Raw genomic sequence first — 20,260 nt, 5'->3', positions numbered from 1 at the left:
AATGGACGCCATCTATCGCCATATCGGTGTCCGGGGTGCAGGAGGCGGAGGCGGAGGTGCCGCCGCGTAACCCAATGAAACAAAACAATTCCGAATAGAACAGGCTTTGGGCGTTGCGTTGCGTTGCATGAATGCATTCAATAGATAAACAAGATTCGTGACAATTCGCTAGTCGGCAACGGCAAATGTATCTGTATCTGTATCAGTATCTGTATCAGTATCTGTAGCTGTATCCATGCGGCTATAGTTGTTCTGCTGTGGATGCGGCTGGCTAATCGAATAAATTAGCTCGCATTACCAGACCGGTTGACTTACTGACTAACTGACTAGCTGATTGACTGACTGACGTATTGTTTCAACCGAGGCTTGCATAAATATGACGCCTTGACGGCTCATCCGCGGCATCCATCTCAATCCGCGCCTCCATCTCGGCAGTGATCCAAATGTGGATACGTGCCAATTACAGGTTTCCGAGTACAAATTGCACCCCTGTCCGTGGGTCGGGGTCACCACTGAGTCAACTAGCGATCGCTATTAGTCTTAACAGCATCCGCGAATGGAAGCCGCCTTAAGTCTGGCTATTTACAGGGGTCACCAGTTCAGGTGGAATGCATTGCAAGTGCCTACGATAATTATGGGCTTTAATAACTTTGGTAAATAAGCTCTATAGATAGTTACTGAGCTGCAGATTATGTTCCTATACAAAATGTGTAATATTCCATGCAGCAATAATATTTTATGCAATATTTAAGATAATTTCACACTTTATTGATAGACTAGTTTAACAAATTCAAAGTTACTAAGCTGCTGATCACACCTGCAGCGTTGAGAAGAAGGAAACCACGGCGCTGTCCGTGGGAAGACACTGGCCAAAGGCCTCGATGAGCAGTGGTTCCGCTGTGACCGTGCCCATGAAGTCTTCCAGGGATACCTGAAAAGCAGATCCTTGTACATATATCGAAGAGTTCGCTACCAGCCTAAACCACTCACCTTGCCATCCTTGTCCAGGTCGAACTTCTTGAGCACAATCTCCACCAGATCCTTGACACCCTCGTCGGGATCTTCGTCCTGCGGCTGCTTTATCAGACAGTTTCTCAGCAGCGTGAACATCTCATCCTTGGTGATGAATCCATCCGTGTTGAGATCATAAACCCGAAAGCAGAAAGCCGCCCGTTCCGCCGGCGTGCCGCGCAGGAATGTGGAGAGCCCGATGAGCCAGCCCTCGAGACGAAGGGGCAAACCCTCGTGGGCCTTGTCCCAGCTGCAGAAGATGCGCTCCATCAGGATCTCCTCGGTGACGATGTCGAATGTGCTGTGCAACAGCTCGCGGAACACAATGCGATCGATGCCCTATGGAGACAGAAGGATGCTCATTTCTTGACAGGATGTGTACATATGTGCATGCATGTATTTACCTCGACGGCGGCATGTGGCTTGGCAATAGCTGCACTCGAGGAGCTGGAGGCCAGCGTCTTGGCCGCATACTGGCAATTGGACACCAGCTTGCGATAGATGCGGCACAAGGCATCCAGCTCGTCCCTGATAAGTGGAGTAAGTAGAGTAGAGTTCATTCTGGCACTCCTGGCACTAATTCACTCACTTGGTAAAGCGCGTCTTCTTGCGCAGGCTGTCCAACAGCTTGGGATTCACCTTGCCGCTCAGCTCATCCATCCTCCGTTGCCGCTGTTGCCGTTTGTTCTGCAAAGCAGCCGCGGCGGCTTTCGACTGTTGGTTGCTCGAGTTGCGCTTGCCGCTGGCAAGGAACACGGATACCGTTTTCAGTATCGTTTTGTTCGCATGTAGTGTGGATCTGCCGACGCCAGTGGTGCCTCCAGTTGCTGTGGGTGCCGCTGCACCAACACCACCACTTCCACCACCACCACCACCACCACCACCACCAGTTGTTGCCCCGCCATCCCGATTGGGTGTCGGTGTTGGCGAACGACCCTTGCCAGCGCCCGCCTTTCCTGCAACCCAAAAAAAAAAAAAAAGAAAAAGAAAAATAAAAAGTTCTGCTTTACATGGGTGCGTGCCTCTGTCTTTGTGCAACTTTGGCCTGCAACTTTATGTGTCAAAGTCGACACGCTCACCCCCCCGCCCCCACTCTGCCATCGAAATAGACTCCTCCTCCTCCTTGGCAAGCTTAGCCAGAAAAGCCCTTCAAGTATGTGAATGTGGTTGTGGATGGATGTGGCACAGAGCAAACAAAAGGCCTGAAATGCAAATGCGCCTCGCCAGAACCATTCATGCCCCATTCACGGGTAATACCCATCCAAAAATGGGTAAAAATGGGTAATAGCGTTCACATTCGGCCCATAAATTGTTTCAGCCGGCTATTTCGATTCGAATACACTGAGAGAAACCAAAATCAGGGCACTTAACTCAGAAAGTGATCATATAAGTTGATATCTCACATGTTAAAATTTATAACGATAGGTACAAAACCAGTTTCACTGGTTTGGCTTCAACATAAAGCTCAGAAGATAATATTTTTTAAAGAGTGTACTCATTTAGCTTTGAGCTCACTTTGATTTCAATCTACTCTGCCCCCAAACTCCCCACCTCCCCTCGCCGCTTCGTTTTGTTGTGTCGTGTCTCCTTTGAGAAAAAATGTTATTATCTTGTGATTACCCATATAAGTGAAGGAGCAGCATATGGGGGCCCGTCTGTCTATGTCGATGTCTATCCATCCATCTGTCTGTTTATGACCGCCTGCGCCCCAGACACTATAATTTTATTAGCATTTTCATTTGCTGCAATGGGGGACTGGGTTTTTTTTTTTTTTTTGGGAATTTAAATGGAAATGGCTTCCCAACGGAGAAGCGTGTTGGTATCGGGCCCTCGATAACAGTCGCAGTATGTCTAGACCCATGTTTCCATGTACGGCATATGGTTTCGTGTAATTTGTTGATATCGGTTGCCCGGTTGCCACACCACCAATCCAGCATGGGGTCAAACCCACACCCACATCCACACCCACACTTGAGCGACCACCTCTGAAGGGGCAAATAAATCAAACATCTTTGGACCTGGCAGTCCATCAACGGATTGCAAAAAAAAAGTGCAACATATACCCCCCAATCACATATGACTGAGCACCTGGACGGGCTTAGTCCTTGCCTGTTCTTTTGGCCAACTCCTCGAAATGCTTCAGTCGCGATTGGCAAGCCAAACGAAGGGATCTACTCCGGGAGCCCATTGAATAGTATATAGTATATCAGGATGAGGTTTTGACTAGTTAATTTGCAACTCATTTTTAAATCATAAAATGAAAAAGGAAGAAAGGAATTATATGGTTTGTATATGGGTTATGTTCCTTCATTGGCAATCAATATCGAATGGCTGGTATATATCAAAAATTGACACTGTTCTTAATGCATTAAATAAATAATCATATTCTATTGATTTTTTACTGATACATTGCCAAGATTCTACATACATTGCAGGCAAGTACCACCTCCACCTTCTGGAGGCAACGAAAATATTGGCTTTTCCATTCGGACGCAATGTAACTGGCATTACATCACAGATGGACGTGCCTTGTGGATGGGCCACCCATTTGGTAGCCTTATTCGTGGAAATTCAATGGACTTGGGGAGAGTTTTTGAAAAGAGACCGCCCACGTTGTTGTTGTTTAAACCTCATGGAATGCAATTTAGCCTGCAGTGACGACAAAGAACTTGTGTGTTCAACTATTTTCGCAAAATGGGGGCACTTTGTGGGTGCGCTGCAAAGTATGCTATGGCAATTGTCGAAACGCCAGGAGTAATTACTCCACACACACAGATGCAAAGGCAACGAGTACACACACACACAGAGACACACACACGGAGACACATACACAGAGTGAGAGACACGGAATGTTGTTGGTATTTGTTTTATAGATCTTTAAAGTAGATACCCATGTTTTGCTGACTCCTGGGCGCTTTAGCTGCTACTGTTGTTGTTGTTGTTGTTGCGTTGTTGTTGTTGTTGTTTTGATTGCCCGATTAACTCCACGCAGGAGCGTTAAACCGTGTCCCTCGGCCCTTGGGCCACAACAAAAGGGAAAAAGGCGCTGAAGGAATCAACAAACGTGGCACTTTCCACCAGTGTTTCCAAGGCGTTGACAATCCGCTGGCATTGTCAGTTGGACTAGGTAGGGAGCAGTGGAGCCAAAGGAACCAAGGAACCAAGCAGCCAAGAAGCCAAGGAAGCCAAGCTGGCCCAGTGGATATATGGGGCGGTACCAGGCGAAGAGCCAACTATTGACAAAACAAGGCCAAGAAACGGGCGCAACTTTCTTTTCTTTCGTTTCCTTTTTTTTTTATTTGTTAGATTTCACTTGTTTGTAACATGTTTTTTTTATTTTTCTTGTAATTTTTTGTTTATTTGTTTACTATTTTTACTCATTTTTTGTCCCCTCTCGTCCATGGGGTTTTGTTTCCATCTGACTTCGATTGCTTGAATTACGTTTTAATTATTGTGTATCCTGATAGAATTCGGCATATATATATATATATATATATATTTATGTATATATATATATATATATATATATATATATGTGTGTAGTGTGTGTGTGTGTGTGTGTCACTTATATACAACTATCGGATTACTCATTAATTCTGCTGTTAGACTTAGGCATAAGTATTGTTATAGTGTTAGTACATAGTACAGTAGATCGGTAATGTCTATATATCTGCACTTTTATTTGATTTCACTTAAGAACCCGTCTTCTAAAAATCACGCCCTCCTTAAAATTCCATCCAATTTGATTAACAATTTTAAAAAGCGAGAACGAGGGAAAGAGATGACAAAGGGGGAGAGCGAGAGAGAACGATAAATCAAGTAAATTTGGTGTAAAGGCAAAATGTATTATAATAAAAAAATATATATGCTTTTGGCTTAAACACGGGTGACATAAGTTAGACATAAGAATTATTGCATTTAATTACACGATCAATTCGAATCCTATTTTAAAATATTACATAATAACCGTATGATAAGATTAATTAACAAGAAAAAGAACTGCAACGATTATTCTGTCTGTTCCACGCAATCGTCTCCAAGCGTTTCCTCTAGGATTTATCTTGGCTTTCTATTTCGTTTTTATTTAGTATCGATCGTACCTCTCTTTTGATATTTTTTGTTTTTAGGCAGGGAAAGTTCTGCTAAGTCAGATGATTTTCTGCGGTTTACAAATTTCTTAATACATATATGCAGACAATCAAAAGTCGCTTTCACAATTAAACAGAGCAAAACAAGACAAACATATAAAGTACACGAACATATAAAGTAAGAACATATAAAGTACAAGAACATATAAAGTAAGAACATATAATCCGCAATTTGTTTATCGATCTGGATTGCAAATTGGATATTGGGTTATCGTCGTGTGGTATTAATGTGGTGAGGACTTTCCAAAAACTTATGTTGGATGGTGGTACTTGTGTTTACGATACGTTTTCTATCAACTTGTTACTCCATTGCTAAACTCTAAAGAACGAGCATCGAAGTCTGTTTAATGCCAGATCAAGGCCAAAGCAATTTCTCGTCATATTTCGCATTGCATGTGCACTTACTATAACCATTTAAATTGCGCTTGCATCTATGCTTTTATCTCTGTTATCTGTATTTAATCGGTTTTGTTTGTTTGTGTTTCTATTCTGTTTGTTTCCATTTTGCTCTTATCCGTTCCATTTTTTGTTGTGGTCTATATATCTGCTATGATCTGTTACGATCGTTGCTCCAATCCGTTTTGTTATCAGCTACTGATGGCTAAACTAAGAGTTTTTAAATCTTGTTTTTCTTGCTGCTTATATTAGTGTATATATATATATTTTATGTATATATTTATATGTATGTGCGTGTGTGCGCAGATCATCACACGCCATCATCGAATCACTTTCTATCTTAAAATCCAATTATCATTTATCAATTATGTATATATATATGTGTATATATATATATATATATATTGTTCCTTGTTGTTCCATCGCCAACTGAAGGGGTATATTGAAAGTGTATGTGAGTGTGTTTGGTTGGGGAGATTGGGTGGCAGGATAATGGATTCTCGAAGCATTTGTATTAGGCTGTTGTCAGCGTTAGTGTTAGCGGTAGTTCCGTAGGCTGGCGGTCCAACCGATATTATAACTCCATGTCCCTGGCCTCATCCTCACTGTAGTCGGACATGCTCGACTCGCTGTCGCTGCTCTCCCGCTCCTGCTGCGCCGCCCGCAACGCGTCCTCGGTGGCATACCGCTGCACATAGTCGGCCACCTTGCGATGGTACTCCTCCGGCTCGTGCAGGTACAATGCGGCCGCATCCCGATTGAGCGGATCGACCGGATTGGGATATGTGAGCAGCTGCGGCAAGAACGATTCAAAGATGTTCGATAGATCGTACAACGCCGTCCAGGCCTGATTGATCACATCCAAGCACACCGTCCCAGAGGACTCGTCAATGTTCGGATGGTAGATCTTGTTCACAAAACCGATGCTCGGTGACTTGAAGGGATAGTTGTCGGGCAGGTAGACGCGCACCTTCCACACGCCGCCCTCGTAGGGCGTCTCCGTTGGACCGAAGAACTTGACGTGGAACTCGTTGAGGCCTCCCAGGATCGTCACCTCGTGCTTCGATTCGATCAGCTTGATCACATCGTTGTCCATGCGTCGCTTTCCGGCACTGGGCGAGGACATTTTGTTGGTTTATTTGGGATTGTAGTTGCCTGGCTTTTGATTTGATTGGTTTGGTTTGATTTGATTTGGTTTTGGAGTGGTCGTCTCCTCGTTGTTTTTCACTAAGGCTAAGGCGGTGTTATCTTTGTTATCTATATATTATATGTTTAATGTTGTTCCTTTTAAATATTGCTATTGAGTTACATCCGCTATCCGCTTCCGGTTGCCCAGCTGCTGCTCCGCCAGCCACGAACTGCTCCGCATTCGTCAACTTTCACTGCCACCGTCCAGAGCAAAACGGGAGCTAACTGCAATGACAATTAATGGACACAAGGATAAGCAAGCATGTTCCAATTACAAATAAATCAGGTTAGGTCACCTAAAGCATAGAGACATCGGAAGTGTTGCAAGTTTATTCGACTTTTTATCTACCATTCAGTTTTCTTAGTTTATAATTTTTCAGAATCTACAAAGCTAAAAATATGGACAAGAATATATAACTTTTGAAGGAATAAATACATTCAATTAAAAAGTGTTTCTCACAAATTTTAATGTGACCCCATTTAAAAAGATAATCTTTAAGAAATGCTCATTTAATTACTGGTAAACTTATCCCGCAAAAAGTTCAACTTAGCCAATTGGGACTGTGGCGCCAAGGCAGGGGATATGATCTGGAGGAGGTCGAGCTACCTTCTGAGTTATCTATATGCCGTATATATATTTATATTCATGGTTATGTAGGTCAGCAGCGAATCTCTTGCTTTTGCACACACACATGGAGAACATGCACATGCATACTTGGCCTAAATGAGGAAACTATGTCAGCAATCTGTGACGTCGTCGCCCAAATCCACCCACTCCCACACCTGCTTTCTCTCTCTCCAGCTCTCTCACTCTCTAATACGTCATTGCCATTTGCAAAAATCGACGTCCTTCGAAACGGATTTGCTCAGCGGACTTATGCTGCATACTTTCGGGGATGCCGTTATGCTCCATCCTCATCCCCATCACATCGCTTTCTTCCTTTCTCTCCCCACTCACTTGCGCTTGGCGATTTCGTTTCAATTTCAATTCCGTTTCCCGTTTAGGTGGGTGGGGGTGGGGGTTTCGGGTGCTAGTTGGTTGGTTGGGTGGCTGTTGTTTTCAAACAAGCTCAGCTGTTTAATGTTGTTGCTCAAAAGTCACAGAGCACTGACAGAGAGAGAGAGTAAGCCAGAGAGAGAGTAAAAGAGAGGCAGCCCGCCCCACTGCAATCTTGAAATCAACAAATGTACAGTGGGATGTGAGAAACGTAAGTAGATCAGTAGGGATTTTGGCTTTACAGAATTATAAAAATTATTACAAAATATCAGGAAAAATAAACAATCTCAAATATATAATGTATTAATTGTTTATGACCATTTCGGTTGACCCCACTGTCCCCCATTCTATGGTTCTCCCTCTCTCTCGACCACTCTCCCACTTTTTGGGATGAGCTAATTCTGCTGTTACTGCTGTTACTCTCTTGTACTTTGTCAAGTGGTTGTATATGTGTGTGTGCGCTGGCTCCCATATCTTCCCCTATCTCTTTTCCTCCTTATGGCCACCCAATATCAAAAGTCTTTTCGTTTCTGTCTTTCTGTCACGGTTTGGCTTCGTTAGTTTAACAAATTGTGAAATTCTCTTTCGATTTTTGTGTGAAGGAGCATTACTGTGCCAGTTGTTTTTGCTTTTTATTGGCCTTACTGTACGCAATAATCGAGGTAATACTGTTTCCCGTCGCTGTTGTTGTTGTTGTTACTTGCATTGCTTTTGTGCAAGCCTCTTGAGTGGAAGTGTGCGTGTGTACTTGTGATGCCTCCACATGGAAGATCACCAAGCAACAAAGTCAGCAGCACCAGCAACTACAACAACAATAACAAACAAACAAAATAATAACAGTCAGCTGCAATTTGAAGCTTTTGTTGTTGTGTATTGGAGGGGGGTTTCTTCACACTCTTCAAAATACGAATGTCTTCATTTTTAATACCACCATTAAATAATCACACACTTATCAAAATTTAAATTTAAACTTTTTGCAAATACACACACAACCATATAGACATACATATACTTCGGAGTTTTTGACTTTGTTATTTACTTGCAACTTTTGTTGTGGTTTTCGATGATGATGTTTGTTTCTGCTGGCCCTCCGTCTTCCCTATGCACATATATCTGTCTAAATATGTGTGTGTTTTCGTTTTCGCTCGTTTTGTTGTCTACTTCAACTAGTTACTGAAAATTAACTGGCAACAGAGTTTCGAGCCCCCAAAGCAGAAAGCAGAAAAGCAGAAAGCAGCGCACGTTGGAGCTCACGAGCATCTGACGGCGGCAGCGACGCCAGCATAAAGCGGAGAGCTACAATCGGGAGAGCAAGCGCAAAAGAGAAAAGGTGGAGGTGGAGGGGCAAAGAGAGAGAGAGAGAGATTGCTGAGTGCAGTACACGGGGAAAACTGAACTGAAATTGAAAATCCATATTTGCCGCTCTAGAAAATTAATAAGTGAAGGAGACAAAGTTATTATAGCACAAGTAATAAAGTAGTTTTCAAATTCAAGTTTAAATATGAACATTGAAAACTGTGGAATGGTAACGTAGTCCGCCAAATATATTACTTTAAGGTGAAAAGGAAAACAAATATGTATAAGAAATATCTAAAATGTTAAAAGTTGAATTTTGAACATTTTATATTGCTTTTTTCTCTTAGTGTAATGGACCCCCTTCATAGGAAAATCATAATAACAAAGCGATGAGCAACAGCAAATTGGACGAAAAGAGAGCCCCTAAAGTAAAGCAAAGCACAGCAAAGCAAAGAAAAGCTATAATCAAGGACAGCGACAGCTGTGAAATGCAGCAAAGGCAAAGCAAAGCCAGAAAAACAAGAAGCTAGTGAAAGAAATGAAACGGGAAATGGCAATAGGGGGATGGGAACGAAAGGTGAGAGAGGCGGGAGAGGCTAAAAAGCCGAAGTGGCGATGCCCTTCAAAATTGCACACATGCCACTGCCTAAGTGTGTGTGCGTGTGGAGCCTAGCAACAAAATATACAAATACACATGCCAAAAGCAATCGAAGGAGGAGATTTAACGAGGTCAAATGCAACTGTTAAACGAAGGGTTTGAAAGCAAACTCAAAATCAAAGTCAAAAATTAGGAAGACATCTTTGTGGATTTCGTTTTTGTGTTTTTGCCACCTCCCCCCACACATGCATACTGGGTCATTGACTGCACATGTGTGTGCACGTGTGGGAGAGGGGCAGAAAATGGTAGGAAATTGTTTTTGCTTTTTAAAGCATTTAATTTATTACTCTGCTTTTAAACACACATTCAATTGTCCCTACTGATAAAACTTTTGAAACGCAAAACAGGGGGTGAAGCGAAAACACAACGCAATAAGCAGGCCAAAAGCAAAGTGCGTAGTTTACGGGTAGGCGGGGTAGGGTGGTGTGCAAAAGGGATGGCAATAGCACAACAAAGAAAAGATTGCAACTAAACTAACGGGGGAAGTTATAGAGATCCACACATATGAACGTTCGTAGCTTAGGGCCTCCGACTAACAGTGAAGTGCTGGAAACAGAGGTAAATATGTACGTAGCGATAGGAAGTTTGATTTTGAATTCAAGGCAGCAGAATGCGAAATTAGAGAGAGAGCGCGATGGGGACTGCGGGAGCCAAAGAGAGATGGAAAACATTCACAGCTGTGCGGGGGTCAAACTGCCATTGTTGTTGTTGCTCGTCTATAGCTGATGATGATGTTGTTGTCGCACTCAAACACACGCTCACCCACACAATCATGCATTTCACACTCGCAAATGTCCGAGATATATCAAAATGCAGTAATTCTATTTTTCATCAAACAATTATACATACACACACATATTCCGTACCTTCTTGCCTTTTTATTTTGATTTTTGTAGGTGTGTGTATATTTGCAGTAGTCTCCCGTTTAAGTTGTATTGTTGTTATTGTTGCTCGTGGGTGGTGTTATTGTGGGCTGACGGTCGCCGTCGATTCTTACACTTCGATACTTCTCCACATTCCCGTTTAATCACCGTGATTCCCTATGCATTTTCCTGGACTCTTCTCTTCTAATTACTTAATTAATTTTGTTTTGTTTTCCGGAATATGAAAGACTGTTGGAAAATTTGTAGTGTGACCAGCGCCTGAAGAGTGTGACCATCGATGACCGTTAAAATATACCGCAAAATGCTTCAAATATACCACGTTACTAAAGTGGTTCTAAGCTTCGATGGCCACCAAGCCGTGTTTCAAACCGGAATTATTTTACACATTTGCAAATACATTTAAACACATTTGAATAAAGTTAAAGCGATTTATCCTTTATGCTTAAATCAAAATATTCTCAAAAAGATTGAAAGTTAAAGCCCGTTGGAAGTATACTTGAATTTTTGTATTTATTATTTCTGTTTCTTACAGTTGTAATTTCGTTCCGTTACATTTTGAATGCGTTTATTAAAACTTGTAATTTGTTTGGTTTTCTGTATTTAGGATCTCTATTTCGTGTTAAAAAATGAGAGGATAACAATCTTTTAAATTAGCTCTATTTGCTTGACGTAAAACGTGTTTGTTTTTGTTAACGTAGTACTTTTAAACATTAATTGTTTTTATTGCAGCTTCGTGTACTCTTTGCCTTATTGTTTTTGTTTTTGTTTGGTTTTTTTCTTTCTTGCAAATACCGAGAGTGTTATTTAAATTCAAAATCGAAAGGTACAATTCGTGGCTAATATTGGTTTTAGTTTCTGATTTAGTTTAGTTTTTAACTGTTTGTAAATACTCCTATTCGTTTTAAAACTTGGCAAATTAAATTCGTTCATGCATCAGCGCAGCTTGTTTGAATTTCAATTTCAATTACAATTTAAAAATGAAATCCATAGAGGGATTTTTGAATAGAAATTTTAATATCATGCTCATGCGTTTTGATTAAAATTGGTTTCTTAAACAATATAACAATGAGGACCTCTAAAACTTAAGATCAAATTGGATCGCAATAGTTTAAGGGGGAAACCACACTAGAGATTATGGCAAAGTGCTGAATTCTATAATTACATTAACTTTTATTTAAATTCAGGCTGAATCGAATTTTCAATTTCTTCCTAAGCTATAGGCAGTGTTTTCTAAACCACTTTTTGTTAACTGGAGGGCGTGAAAAACTAAAAAATCTATTGCTTTTGATAAAGTGGAATGATATACGGAATCCGGATTACGGATTTCCATTATATTCTTTAGGTTACCAAGTCCGACGAAGAATGAAAATCAAATGTGGTTTCCGCCCCTAATTTTAGTATTTCATTACTAATCTGATCTAAAATGTTAATTTTCATTTGAGTTTCGTTGTTTTAATTTTTAAGTTGTATAACTGGGACGTAACAATAACAAAGAAAGGCCAATGAAATCTGTCCAAAACTCTTTATGTTGTTATGGCTGTATGTGTTTATATAGAGATAGGTATAAATATTCCCAGCGGATCGTGCATTTGGAAATAAATACAATATTCCTGCATCAAAACTAAAGTTGGAGATCCTAGGCCTCCTCAAATCTAACTACTAAATAACATACTCATACATAATAGCTGCCTTAAAACAATGTTAAAATGGATTAAATTGATTTTTTCGAAGGATCCGCTGAGAATTTCGTGTTGTTATTTTTCTTGAGAAATAGTGAGAGATATATAGAGAAATGTGGCGTTTGCTGAAGATTAAAATAGTGTAGTTCAGATAAAAAATAAAATTTATACACAAATTTAACAAAAAATTTAAACTTTTACACACAGTAAGTGTGTGTGGATTTTAGTGAAGGTGAAATGCAAATATGGGTGTCCTTACTTTCAATGCTCCTGCATATATATTTGTTTTTTAAATTTCATGCCTCCATAGCCTCCAATTAATAAGTATTTGAGCTTTAACAATTGTCAATGATTTCCTGTTCGGCTTAGTTCTCCTCCTCATAGATTATATAAACAAATTTAACATTATATGCTCGTTACATTCGAATCGCTTTGGATTTTGCTAGCTGCAAATACTGCGGTCATACATCGTTAATATATATCAATTGTTTACTTGTAGATTGCAATTAACGTTTCATTCGCATTTGCCATGAATGTATATTTTCATTATAGGTGTATAATTAGGCTATAAATATTATATTTCTCGAAAGAACTCGTTCTTTCGTATTCCTCCTTCTCGTTTTGTTTTGTCAAAATTTTGAATTCCAAACAAATCGGCAATTATAACTATAAAAATTTAAAAGTGAGGCTAATCTCTGACTCTGCTTCTGGCTAAAATTGTCCCTGGCTAAATTCTAAATTAGTGAAATCATCCTAAACTGGGGATAATTTAGTGTTACACTATAGACTATAGCTTCCTTTCCTTCGTCTAGTTCTTTACGGATACGCAGTAATCGCTATTGGGTATCATCTCTATGAGGTTGCATCTACTCCACATGCAACTAGTACATTTGTCCTGCTTACAGACTATGTTCATAAGATATATGTAGAGTCGCGTATGAGCATCGAAATGCATTCTTTTGAATTTTTTTACTTTCGAGGGCTATCCTAGGCCGAGACGCTAAATAAACGCATAACAAATGCACTGATCAAACTTGAAATTATTTAAGATTTTACGGTTTGGCTCGCTTTAAACGGCTCGCCTCACTAGCAACGCTTTACAATTTTGGTTTCCCTCCGTGATTTCCTTTTGGTTTTGGTTTGGGCTTTTGTTGTTTTGGTTTACGTATCGTATGGGTCTTAGGCCTTGAACAGCTGCGGAAACTCGTTGGCTATTTCCCGCACCAGCTGCTGATCGGAGGCACTGCACTCGGTCTCCTCGCAGAAGATGCGCGTGAATATCTTCATGAGATCATGCTTGCGATGCTGGTGCTCCTGATAGTTCGTATTGCGCAGGATGCGTCGGCACAGCTCCAAGTAGCAGGGCCGCGTCTGGAACGAATAAAAGTCCATTTAGTACAGAGCGCTACAGTTGCATGGGCTTCTGGCTCAGACTCACCGTACTGCCGGCATCCAAATCGGACAGCTGGCGAACCACTATATCGATAAGCACCTTGATGTCGTTCGTGTAGAACATGCCCGCCGTATCCGGATGGCTGAATATGTCGATGAACATTCGCAGCACCGTGTTCATATGCTCGTTGGGATGCTTGAGCAAGCGTGTGGGATCATCTGGTTGGAATTTTACAAGCAAATGGAGCACATTTAAATGGATATGTAAGGCTAACAACATGGCTTAAGACTTTGCGTTAACACATTGTTTTGCAGTGGTTAAATGGAGCTTTGTTAAGTATATTTACGATTGACAACTTACCCTCCCGATTGAGCAAAAGTAGCAGCTTCTCTGTAAACACCTTGGCGGATGGCAGATTCTGCATACCCTCGATGATGACGTTATAGGTGTGCTCGCTAAATTGCTGGTTGAAGGCCAATATCAAGGCAATAACCATGTCCACTAAGACCTCCGGATTATTGCCCTCGACGATTTCCAGCAGGAAGCTGGCAAAGTGGACGCCCAAATAATCTATAATATACACCAGAGCATAAGAAAACACAACTATTGCTTAATAAGTTGATAGATCTTACCCTGATGATTAACCGGCATGGGCTGACCAAGTGAGAAGATAATAGTAAGCATCTTCACTAGCTGCTTAAAGCGATCCAGATTGGAGAAGTGCGTCTTCATGTCCTCGACCTGAAATGTGATGTTATGTTTTACTTAGAGAAGCTTTTGGTGACACAATCTTTGCTCCAGCTTACAATCTCCAATGGCAGCACCGAGGTCAGCAATATGTCTACAATGATATAGTCCAAATGGCAAGCGGCCGTAAAGGTCTTGAGCAGCAGTCGCTTGATGGACCAGCGCGTCTCCATCTGGTAGTACTGCACCAGATTGATAAACATCTGGTACTGATCGCAGGACATCTCGTAGCAACTTATGCTCTCATCGGCGTTGATCTGTAAGAAGTAATACATGTTTCAGATTCAAACTGTATTGATAATAATATTTGACGTATAAAATTACCAATATCTCGACGAGCTCCTCCAGGAACTGAATGATGTCCTCCTCGTCCTCGTAGAGCATCCAAGTGCGTTGCTCCGTGTCGTTCTTGCAGTCAGCCAGCTGGGCAAAGAGATACTGCAACCGCTTGGCATCGTGCGTAATGCCAAGCAGCTCCTTGGGCGTGGCCACCTTCCCAGTAACATGGACGGCCACCGCCTCCAGGTACGGATTGATGGCCCCATTGTACAGCTGCTCCAGGCTGGTCAGCACCACGCGCAACGCTTCGCAGGAGAGATCGAAGCTGAGGTTGGTGTTCCGCCGCAGGGCATCCACAATCTGATAGACATCCGATGACTCCACCTTCAGCTGGCCGCCTCCAGTGGCTCCCTCCTCGACTCTGCCAAGACTCAGGCCGCGTTGCCTATGCGACGGACTATCGATGCTGTCCAGCGCCTGGCTATTATCCGCACTGTCTCCGTTGGCCTGGCAGCCGTCGTCACTCTGCACGGCGCTGGCATCATCCGACTTGTCCGGCGCACTGTCCGCCTCCTCCTGATGTAGCTCCTGGTGCAGGGCAGCCGCACTCCCGTTGGCCTTGCCGTTGCCGCCGTTGCTGCGCAGAGCTGAGGCCGACACTGATGCGGAAATGGACGCCGAGGCAGTGCTGCCATTTTGCGGCTTGTGCTGCTGGCTGGTGCTCATTTGGCTGGTCTCCTTGTAAGTGGTGACCACATCTTCGCTGGTCGTCGTAGTGGTCGTTGTCGTCTCCGATGGCTCTGACGTGATGCTATTGTCCTGGGCCACGTCTCCGCCGGTGGCCGCTTTGCTCGTTGATGCCGCAGTGGTGGGTGTGGCTGGTGCTGCCGATGGTGATGGAGCTGGTGCTGGCGGTGCTGGGAGCGGTTGTTGCTGCTGTGGCGTTTGGATGGTGCAGCTGCTGCCCTGGAACTGCATGCTGCCCATGCTGGGCGACTCGATCATGCCCTGATTCTGGGGCAGGCCGCACGATGAGCCCACCGCTGGACTGGACATGCTCTTCTTGCTCATGTCCAAACGCTGGGAGCCACCGCTGCCGCTGGGCGGCGGACTGTGCTGCCTGTGCTGGGAATGAAGCTGCGTCTGCGACTGGGTGGGATGGGGATGCGAGTGCCGGTGGCTACCCTTGTCACTGTAACTGTGTGAATAGGACAGCGAGGAGTCGCCGTCGCGCTCGGAACTCTCCTGCAAGACAGAGTACAATCTTTAAGATCATTCATTCGGTTAAAGTTAGAATCTACCCACCGCATACAGTCGCTCCATGGTGTTCTTCTTTTCGCGCAGCCTGTCAAGCAGTTCGTCCTTGGACATGATGCCATTGATCTCATGATCCGTGCACTTTTCCAGCGATTCGATTGAGGAGTTCAGAAAGCTGATGAGAAAGTCGTGCTCCACCTGTCAAAATGTGCATATGGTTAGTAAGCCTTTTTAGTCAGTAGTCCCAGCCGTACTTACCTTAATCTTCATTACGTAATTGGAAGGCACAAAGCCAATGTTGCCTTTCATGCTGACCACCTGCCACCAATTGCGCTGGCGGGCGGACGTCTGGTACAGGATGAAGTACTCGCCCTCATCGAAACTAATGGTCTTGGGATAGACCGCCTGGAAGTCGTACAGAGCCTTGAGCATCTCGATGCCGATGCCTAAACCGATGTCGTTGCCACCTCCTCCACTGGGGCCACTTGCTACTCCACCAGTCGCTGTCCCTGCCGCTGCCTCTGCTGAAATAGCGTTCCGAATCGAAACGGATTGATTTTAATGTATTTTCAAAGCTGGAAAATCTCACAGCCCAGTAAGGGCGTCGACACTCACACACGCACACGGGGAAAAACTACAGCAGGCGCTAAAACAAAAAAAAGTTAAGTTCCCAGCCGAGGGCCAAATTGCGGACTGACTCCTATTAATGCTCCAATACTTTTCTCGCGGCACTGAACTGAGCTGAATTCCGCAGGACGCACACAGAGCCGTGAAAGAGGATACTCTTCCTCGTGCTGGTGGAATTTTTAATGGAGCACCCCCACACAGGAAGAGGAAAATGCAATTTTCATATTTCACTAGCGCTTGCTCGCTCTTCCTGCCTTTCCCGTTTCTGCTTTGTGCACTGCTTTTAGGTCCTGCAACAACGCCTTGCGCTTTTGATCCTTTTCAGCTTACATTGTTTTCCCCACAAACACAAACACGCCCGAGAGAGCCACGTGGCTTCTGCGCTCTCCATGCTCCTCGCTACACCGAGAAAAAGCACGCGTGCATTGCATATTCTACACTATTTTGATGCCAATTAAATCTGGGAGCAGCTTAGAGAAAGGTGTGAGTTCAAGTCCGAAAGAATCGTTTTTCCTATATTTAAATATAAATTAAAAAAGATTTTATTGGAATTTTCCTTGGGTTCCTATATTGTTGCATAGTGTGAAAATCTCAACACGAGCAAATCCGTTTCAAAACACAGCGCCCCCTCCACTGCCCCGCCCACTCGGACTTTCTCTCTCCACGCGCGCGCATTTCCTATCTCCTTCTCTTCCTCTCTCTCTCTCACACTTTTTCTCGCAGGATATCCTTGCAAGAGTGAACCGGTTCATAAATTAGCCAGCGCATAGCGGTACTAATAACAGTAATATTTGTGGTCCACATTTGCTGTTTTAAGGTGATGCATTCAGTAAATCTACACAAATATCTTTATAAAAATTAATTTTCAATAAGGCTGCAACTTACTAATGGACTTTTCAACTATTTATAGATTTATAATATCTAAAATGAACTAGATCATTATACCCGTTAATCGTAGAGTAAAAAGGGTATACTAGATTCGTTTTAAAATGTTTTGAATACTTCAAAACGAATTACTTTTCAAAATGAACTAAAACCATTTGTGGGTATAGTTACAAATGGGAAGAATAGTAGAAACTTTTTCTATGAATATGCCTGTGCCAGAGGATTTCCTGTCCTCCAATTAGAATAAACAAAGGGGAATCTTATTGGACATCCAATAGGACATAATGTCACTCATGATTCACCTGATTCACCAAATGGAAAATGCTCTCTCGCATGCAAAGTGATTTTCGAAACTGCAGGGCTGCTGTACACCCGCACACACACACACACAAGGACACAGTGAAAGGGTGTAATGTATGGAAATGCGACAATGGGGACAACAAAAAGGATGCGAGGAGAGTACGCCCGCCCACTTACCCATGTTGTTGGGCGCACCTTTTAACGTAATTGCGTTTGTCGGTTGCTGTTGTTGTTGTTGTAGGTGGTGTTGTTGGTGTTGGATTGTTCCTGTTGTTTGTTGTCTCAGACGTCAGCTATCCTTCGTCCTTCGTCCTGCGTCCTCCTCCACATCCGCAGTTGGCGTCCAGGAGCCAAGGACGTTTGCATATGTATGTGTGTGTGTATGTGTGTGCTTTGTGTACTGTATTGCCTTCTGCTTTTCGTCCTGCCGATGGGCGTGTTTGCTGCTCCTCTCTCTTGTGCTCTCGATGTCCTTTTACGGGCGACAGTCAGTCGGTTAGTTAGTTCCGCTGCTCCATCACTTGTTGTTGTTTCCTTTGGCCGCCGCACGCGAATGAGGAGCTCACTTGATTAATTTCAATGGTGCGAGATGCGAAATGCATTGGGTGATGCTGCTCCGCTCCTCTCGCCAAATGCGATGCACTTGTCTTGTGTCTCCTTCGCTCCCCTGACTATTTGTCGCCGGCAAGAGGGGCGGGTAGGGGATTCTGGTGGTGGGGAGCAGTGATCACTCGATAAAGGAAAGCTTTGGAAACAAGAGGTGCTGCAATAACATTAACATTTTCTTGTGTGTTAATATTTACACAATTATGTTAGTACATTAACGGCACTCACCTCGTGGCAATTGCTTACTTTGCTAAATTTATTTAAATAAATATTGATAGAGAGCACTGTACGTAAAACGAATTGTTGTTGCATCGCGTAGCATAGGTATTTGTGTTTGCAACAACAACAAAAACAAGCGATTCCACACCCAAAAAAAAGCCGCAAGCTAACACCTCACACACGAGCACAAGGGTTAACGGCGATTAGAGTTTGTTTATATTATGTTCTAAGCAAGCCATTAACAACACTAACCCAAATTTGTACACATTCAAGTGGTGTTAACTAAATTTTCACTATTTTAGCAAGCAAAGGCAGCGGCATCAACAAACAAACATTATCCAATCACTTGTTTTTATTTCCTATTTGCTTTTCTCCTTACAATGTAGAGGTGGGGCATGCCGGCCTGCTATCGTTATCGATTTGCGATTTATGTGGGCTGCCAACTTGGCGCTAGATTTAAATGTGGAATAAAAGCTCAATCTCTTTCTGTTTTTAGTAAAACGTTTTTTTATTTGCATAGAATTTGTAACTTGTTTGTGGGGGACAGTACATGGAGTGATTTATATAAAAATACTGATTTTAAGGGCAAGCAAATAATTGGGCTTCGTTATAAAAATGTTTATTTAAATGCTAGCAAGTATTTTGGTTAAACGTTTTGCCTGTGGCACACATATATGTCTATATATTGTTATACCCGTTACTCGTAGAGTAAAAGGGTATACTAGATTCGTTGAAAAGTATGTAACAGGCAGAAGGAAGCGTTTCCGACCATATAAAGTGTATATATTCTTGATCAGGATCAATAGCCGAGTCGATTTGGCCATGTCCGTCTGTCCGTCCGTCTGTCCGTCTGTCCGTCTGTCCGTCTGTCCGTCTGTCCGTCCGTATGAACGTCGAGATCTCAGGAACTACAAAAGCTAGAAAGTTGAGATTAGGCATACAGACTCCAGGGACATAGACGCAGCGCAAGTTTGTCGAATCATGCTGCCACGCCCACTCTAACGCCCACAAACCGCACAAAACTGCCACGCCCACACTTTTGAAAAATGTTTAAATATTTTTTAATTTCTGTATTGGCCTTGTAAATTTCTATCGATTTGTTAAAAAACTTTTTGCCACGCCCACTCTAACGCCCACAAACCGCCCAAAGCTGCCACGCCCACAGTTTTGAAAAATGTTTTGATATTTTTTCATTTTTGTATCAGTTTTGTAAATTTCTATCGACTTGCAAGAAAACTTTTTGCCACGCCCACTCTAACGCCCACAAACCGCCCAAAGCTGCCACGCCCACAGTTTTGAAAAATGTTTTGATATTTTTTCATTTTTGTATCAGTTTTGTAAATTTCTATCGATTTGCCAAAAAAACTTTCTGCCACGCCCACTATAACGCCTACAAACCGCCAAAAACTGTGTTTAAGACTCTCCTTCTCCCTTCCACTAGCTGAGTAACGGGTATCAGATAGTCGGGGAACTCGACTATAGCGTTCTCTCTTGTTTTTCTTTTCGATTAGTTATAACCGTCTCAGTTAGTTCGCATTTTACTATTTTATACTACAATTCGCAGGGGAAATCCCTTCGTAATAACGTTCACTAGGCATAAATAGTATATAAGTACAGTTTGTGTTTGATTCAGAAGGCATCATATCAAAAGTCCCTATGTCCTAGTACTAGACGACCCAATTCGATTAAG

At 42.7% G+C, this 20,260-nt stretch overlaps 3 protein-coding genes across 7 annotated transcripts; all 3 read right to left on the bottom strand.

The window, feature by feature from the left end:
- Positions 1–789: 789 nt before the first annotated feature.
- Positions 790–4,690, bottom strand: LOC120456216 (EF-hand calcium-binding domain-containing protein 1). The gene is made up of 5 exons (XM_039642898.2): positions 3,902–4,690; positions 1,601–1,967; positions 1,416–1,539; positions 991–1,350; positions 790–931 (listed from the first exon to the last, which is right to left on the bottom strand). The coding sequence occupies exons 1-5, from the start codon at positions 3,903–3,905 to the stop codon at positions 812–814; spliced, it is 975 nt and encodes a 324-aa protein (XP_039498832.1). The 5' UTR covers positions 3,906–4,690; the 3' UTR covers positions 790–811.
- A 213-nt stretch (positions 4,691–4,903) lies between these two features.
- LOC120456225 (ubiquitin-conjugating enzyme E2 H) lies at positions 4,904–10,841 on the bottom strand. 3 transcript variants are annotated; one of them, XM_039642909.1, is made up of 2 exons: positions 10,561–10,841; positions 4,904–6,968 (listed from the first exon to the last, which is right to left on the bottom strand). In XM_039642909.1, exon 2 carries the CDS (start codon positions 6,679–6,681, stop codon positions 6,130–6,132), a length of 552 nt encoding a protein of 183 aa, XP_039498843.1. In that variant the 5' UTR covers positions 6,682–6,968; positions 10,561–10,841; the 3' UTR covers positions 4,904–6,129. The 3 variants fall into 3 exon arrangements, with proteins under 3 accessions (XP_039498843.1, XP_039498845.1, XP_039498844.1); XM_039642911.1 differs by having other exon boundaries at positions 10,692–10,836; XM_039642910.1 differs by lacking the exon at positions 10,561–10,841 and adding an exon at positions 8,780–8,934.
- A 315-nt stretch (positions 10,842–11,156) lies between these two features.
- LOC120456179 (NCK-interacting protein with SH3 domain) lies at positions 11,157–18,936 on the bottom strand. 3 transcript variants are annotated; one of them, XM_039642850.2, is made up of 10 exons: positions 18,580–18,936; positions 17,923–18,508; positions 16,192–16,454; positions 15,982–16,131; positions 14,722–15,921; positions 14,457–14,654; positions 14,283–14,391; positions 14,011–14,220; positions 13,696–13,868; positions 11,157–13,628 (listed from the first exon to the last, which is right to left on the bottom strand). In XM_039642850.2, the coding sequence occupies exons 2-10, from the start codon at positions 17,924–17,926 to the stop codon at positions 13,437–13,439; spliced, it is 2,499 nt and encodes an 832-aa protein (XP_039498784.1). In that variant the 5' UTR covers positions 17,927–18,508; positions 18,580–18,936; the 3' UTR covers positions 11,157–13,436. The 3 variants fall into 3 exon arrangements, with proteins under 3 accessions (XP_039498784.1, XP_039498783.1, XP_039498785.1); XM_039642849.2 differs by having other exon boundaries at positions 16,192–16,457; positions 18,580–18,935; XM_039642851.2 differs by lacking the exons at positions 17,923–18,508; positions 18,580–18,936 and adding an exon at positions 16,549–16,922 and having other exon boundaries at positions 16,192–16,457.
- Between the last annotated feature and the right edge of the window lie 1,324 nt (positions 18,937–20,260).

The sequence above is a fragment of the Drosophila santomea genome, chromosome X (assembly GCF_016746245.2).
Source record: "Drosophila santomea strain STO CAGO 1482 chromosome X, Prin_Dsan_1.1, whole genome shotgun sequence".
Classification (NCBI taxonomy): domain Eukaryota; kingdom Metazoa; phylum Arthropoda; class Insecta; order Diptera; family Drosophilidae; genus Drosophila; species Drosophila santomea.
The sequence above is the reverse complement of the archived record's forward strand: the minus strand, read 5'-3'. Positions and strand labels throughout refer to the sequence as shown.

What these genes read in the sequence shown, in the direction of transcription:
- LOC120456225 (XM_039642909.1), bottom strand. Translation starts at nt 6,681, where the DNA reads ATGTCCTCGCCCAGTGCCGGAAAGCGACGCATGGACAACGATGTGATC.
- LOC120456179 (XM_039642849.2), bottom strand. An exon ending in CCATGGAGCGACTGTATGCG is followed by an intron (nt 15,922 to 15,981) that starts GTGGGTAGATTC and finishes TCTGTCTTGCAG; the next exon opens with GAGAGTTCCGAGCGCGACGG. An exon ending in ATTTGGATGCCGGCAGTACG is followed by an intron (nt 13,629 to 13,695) that starts GTGAGTCTGAGC and finishes TATTCGTTCCAG; the next exon opens with ACGCGGCCCTGCTACTTGGA.
- LOC120456216 (XM_039642898.2), bottom strand. An exon ending in AAGAAGACGCGCTTTACCAA is followed by an intron (nt 1,540 to 1,600) that starts GTGAGTGAATTA and finishes TCCACTTATCAG; the next exon opens with GGACGAGCTGGATGCCTTGT. An exon ending in AGCCACATGCCGCCGTCGAG is followed by an intron (nt 1,351 to 1,415) that starts GTAAATACATGC and finishes CTGTCTCCATAG; the next exon opens with GGCATCGATCGCATTGTGTT.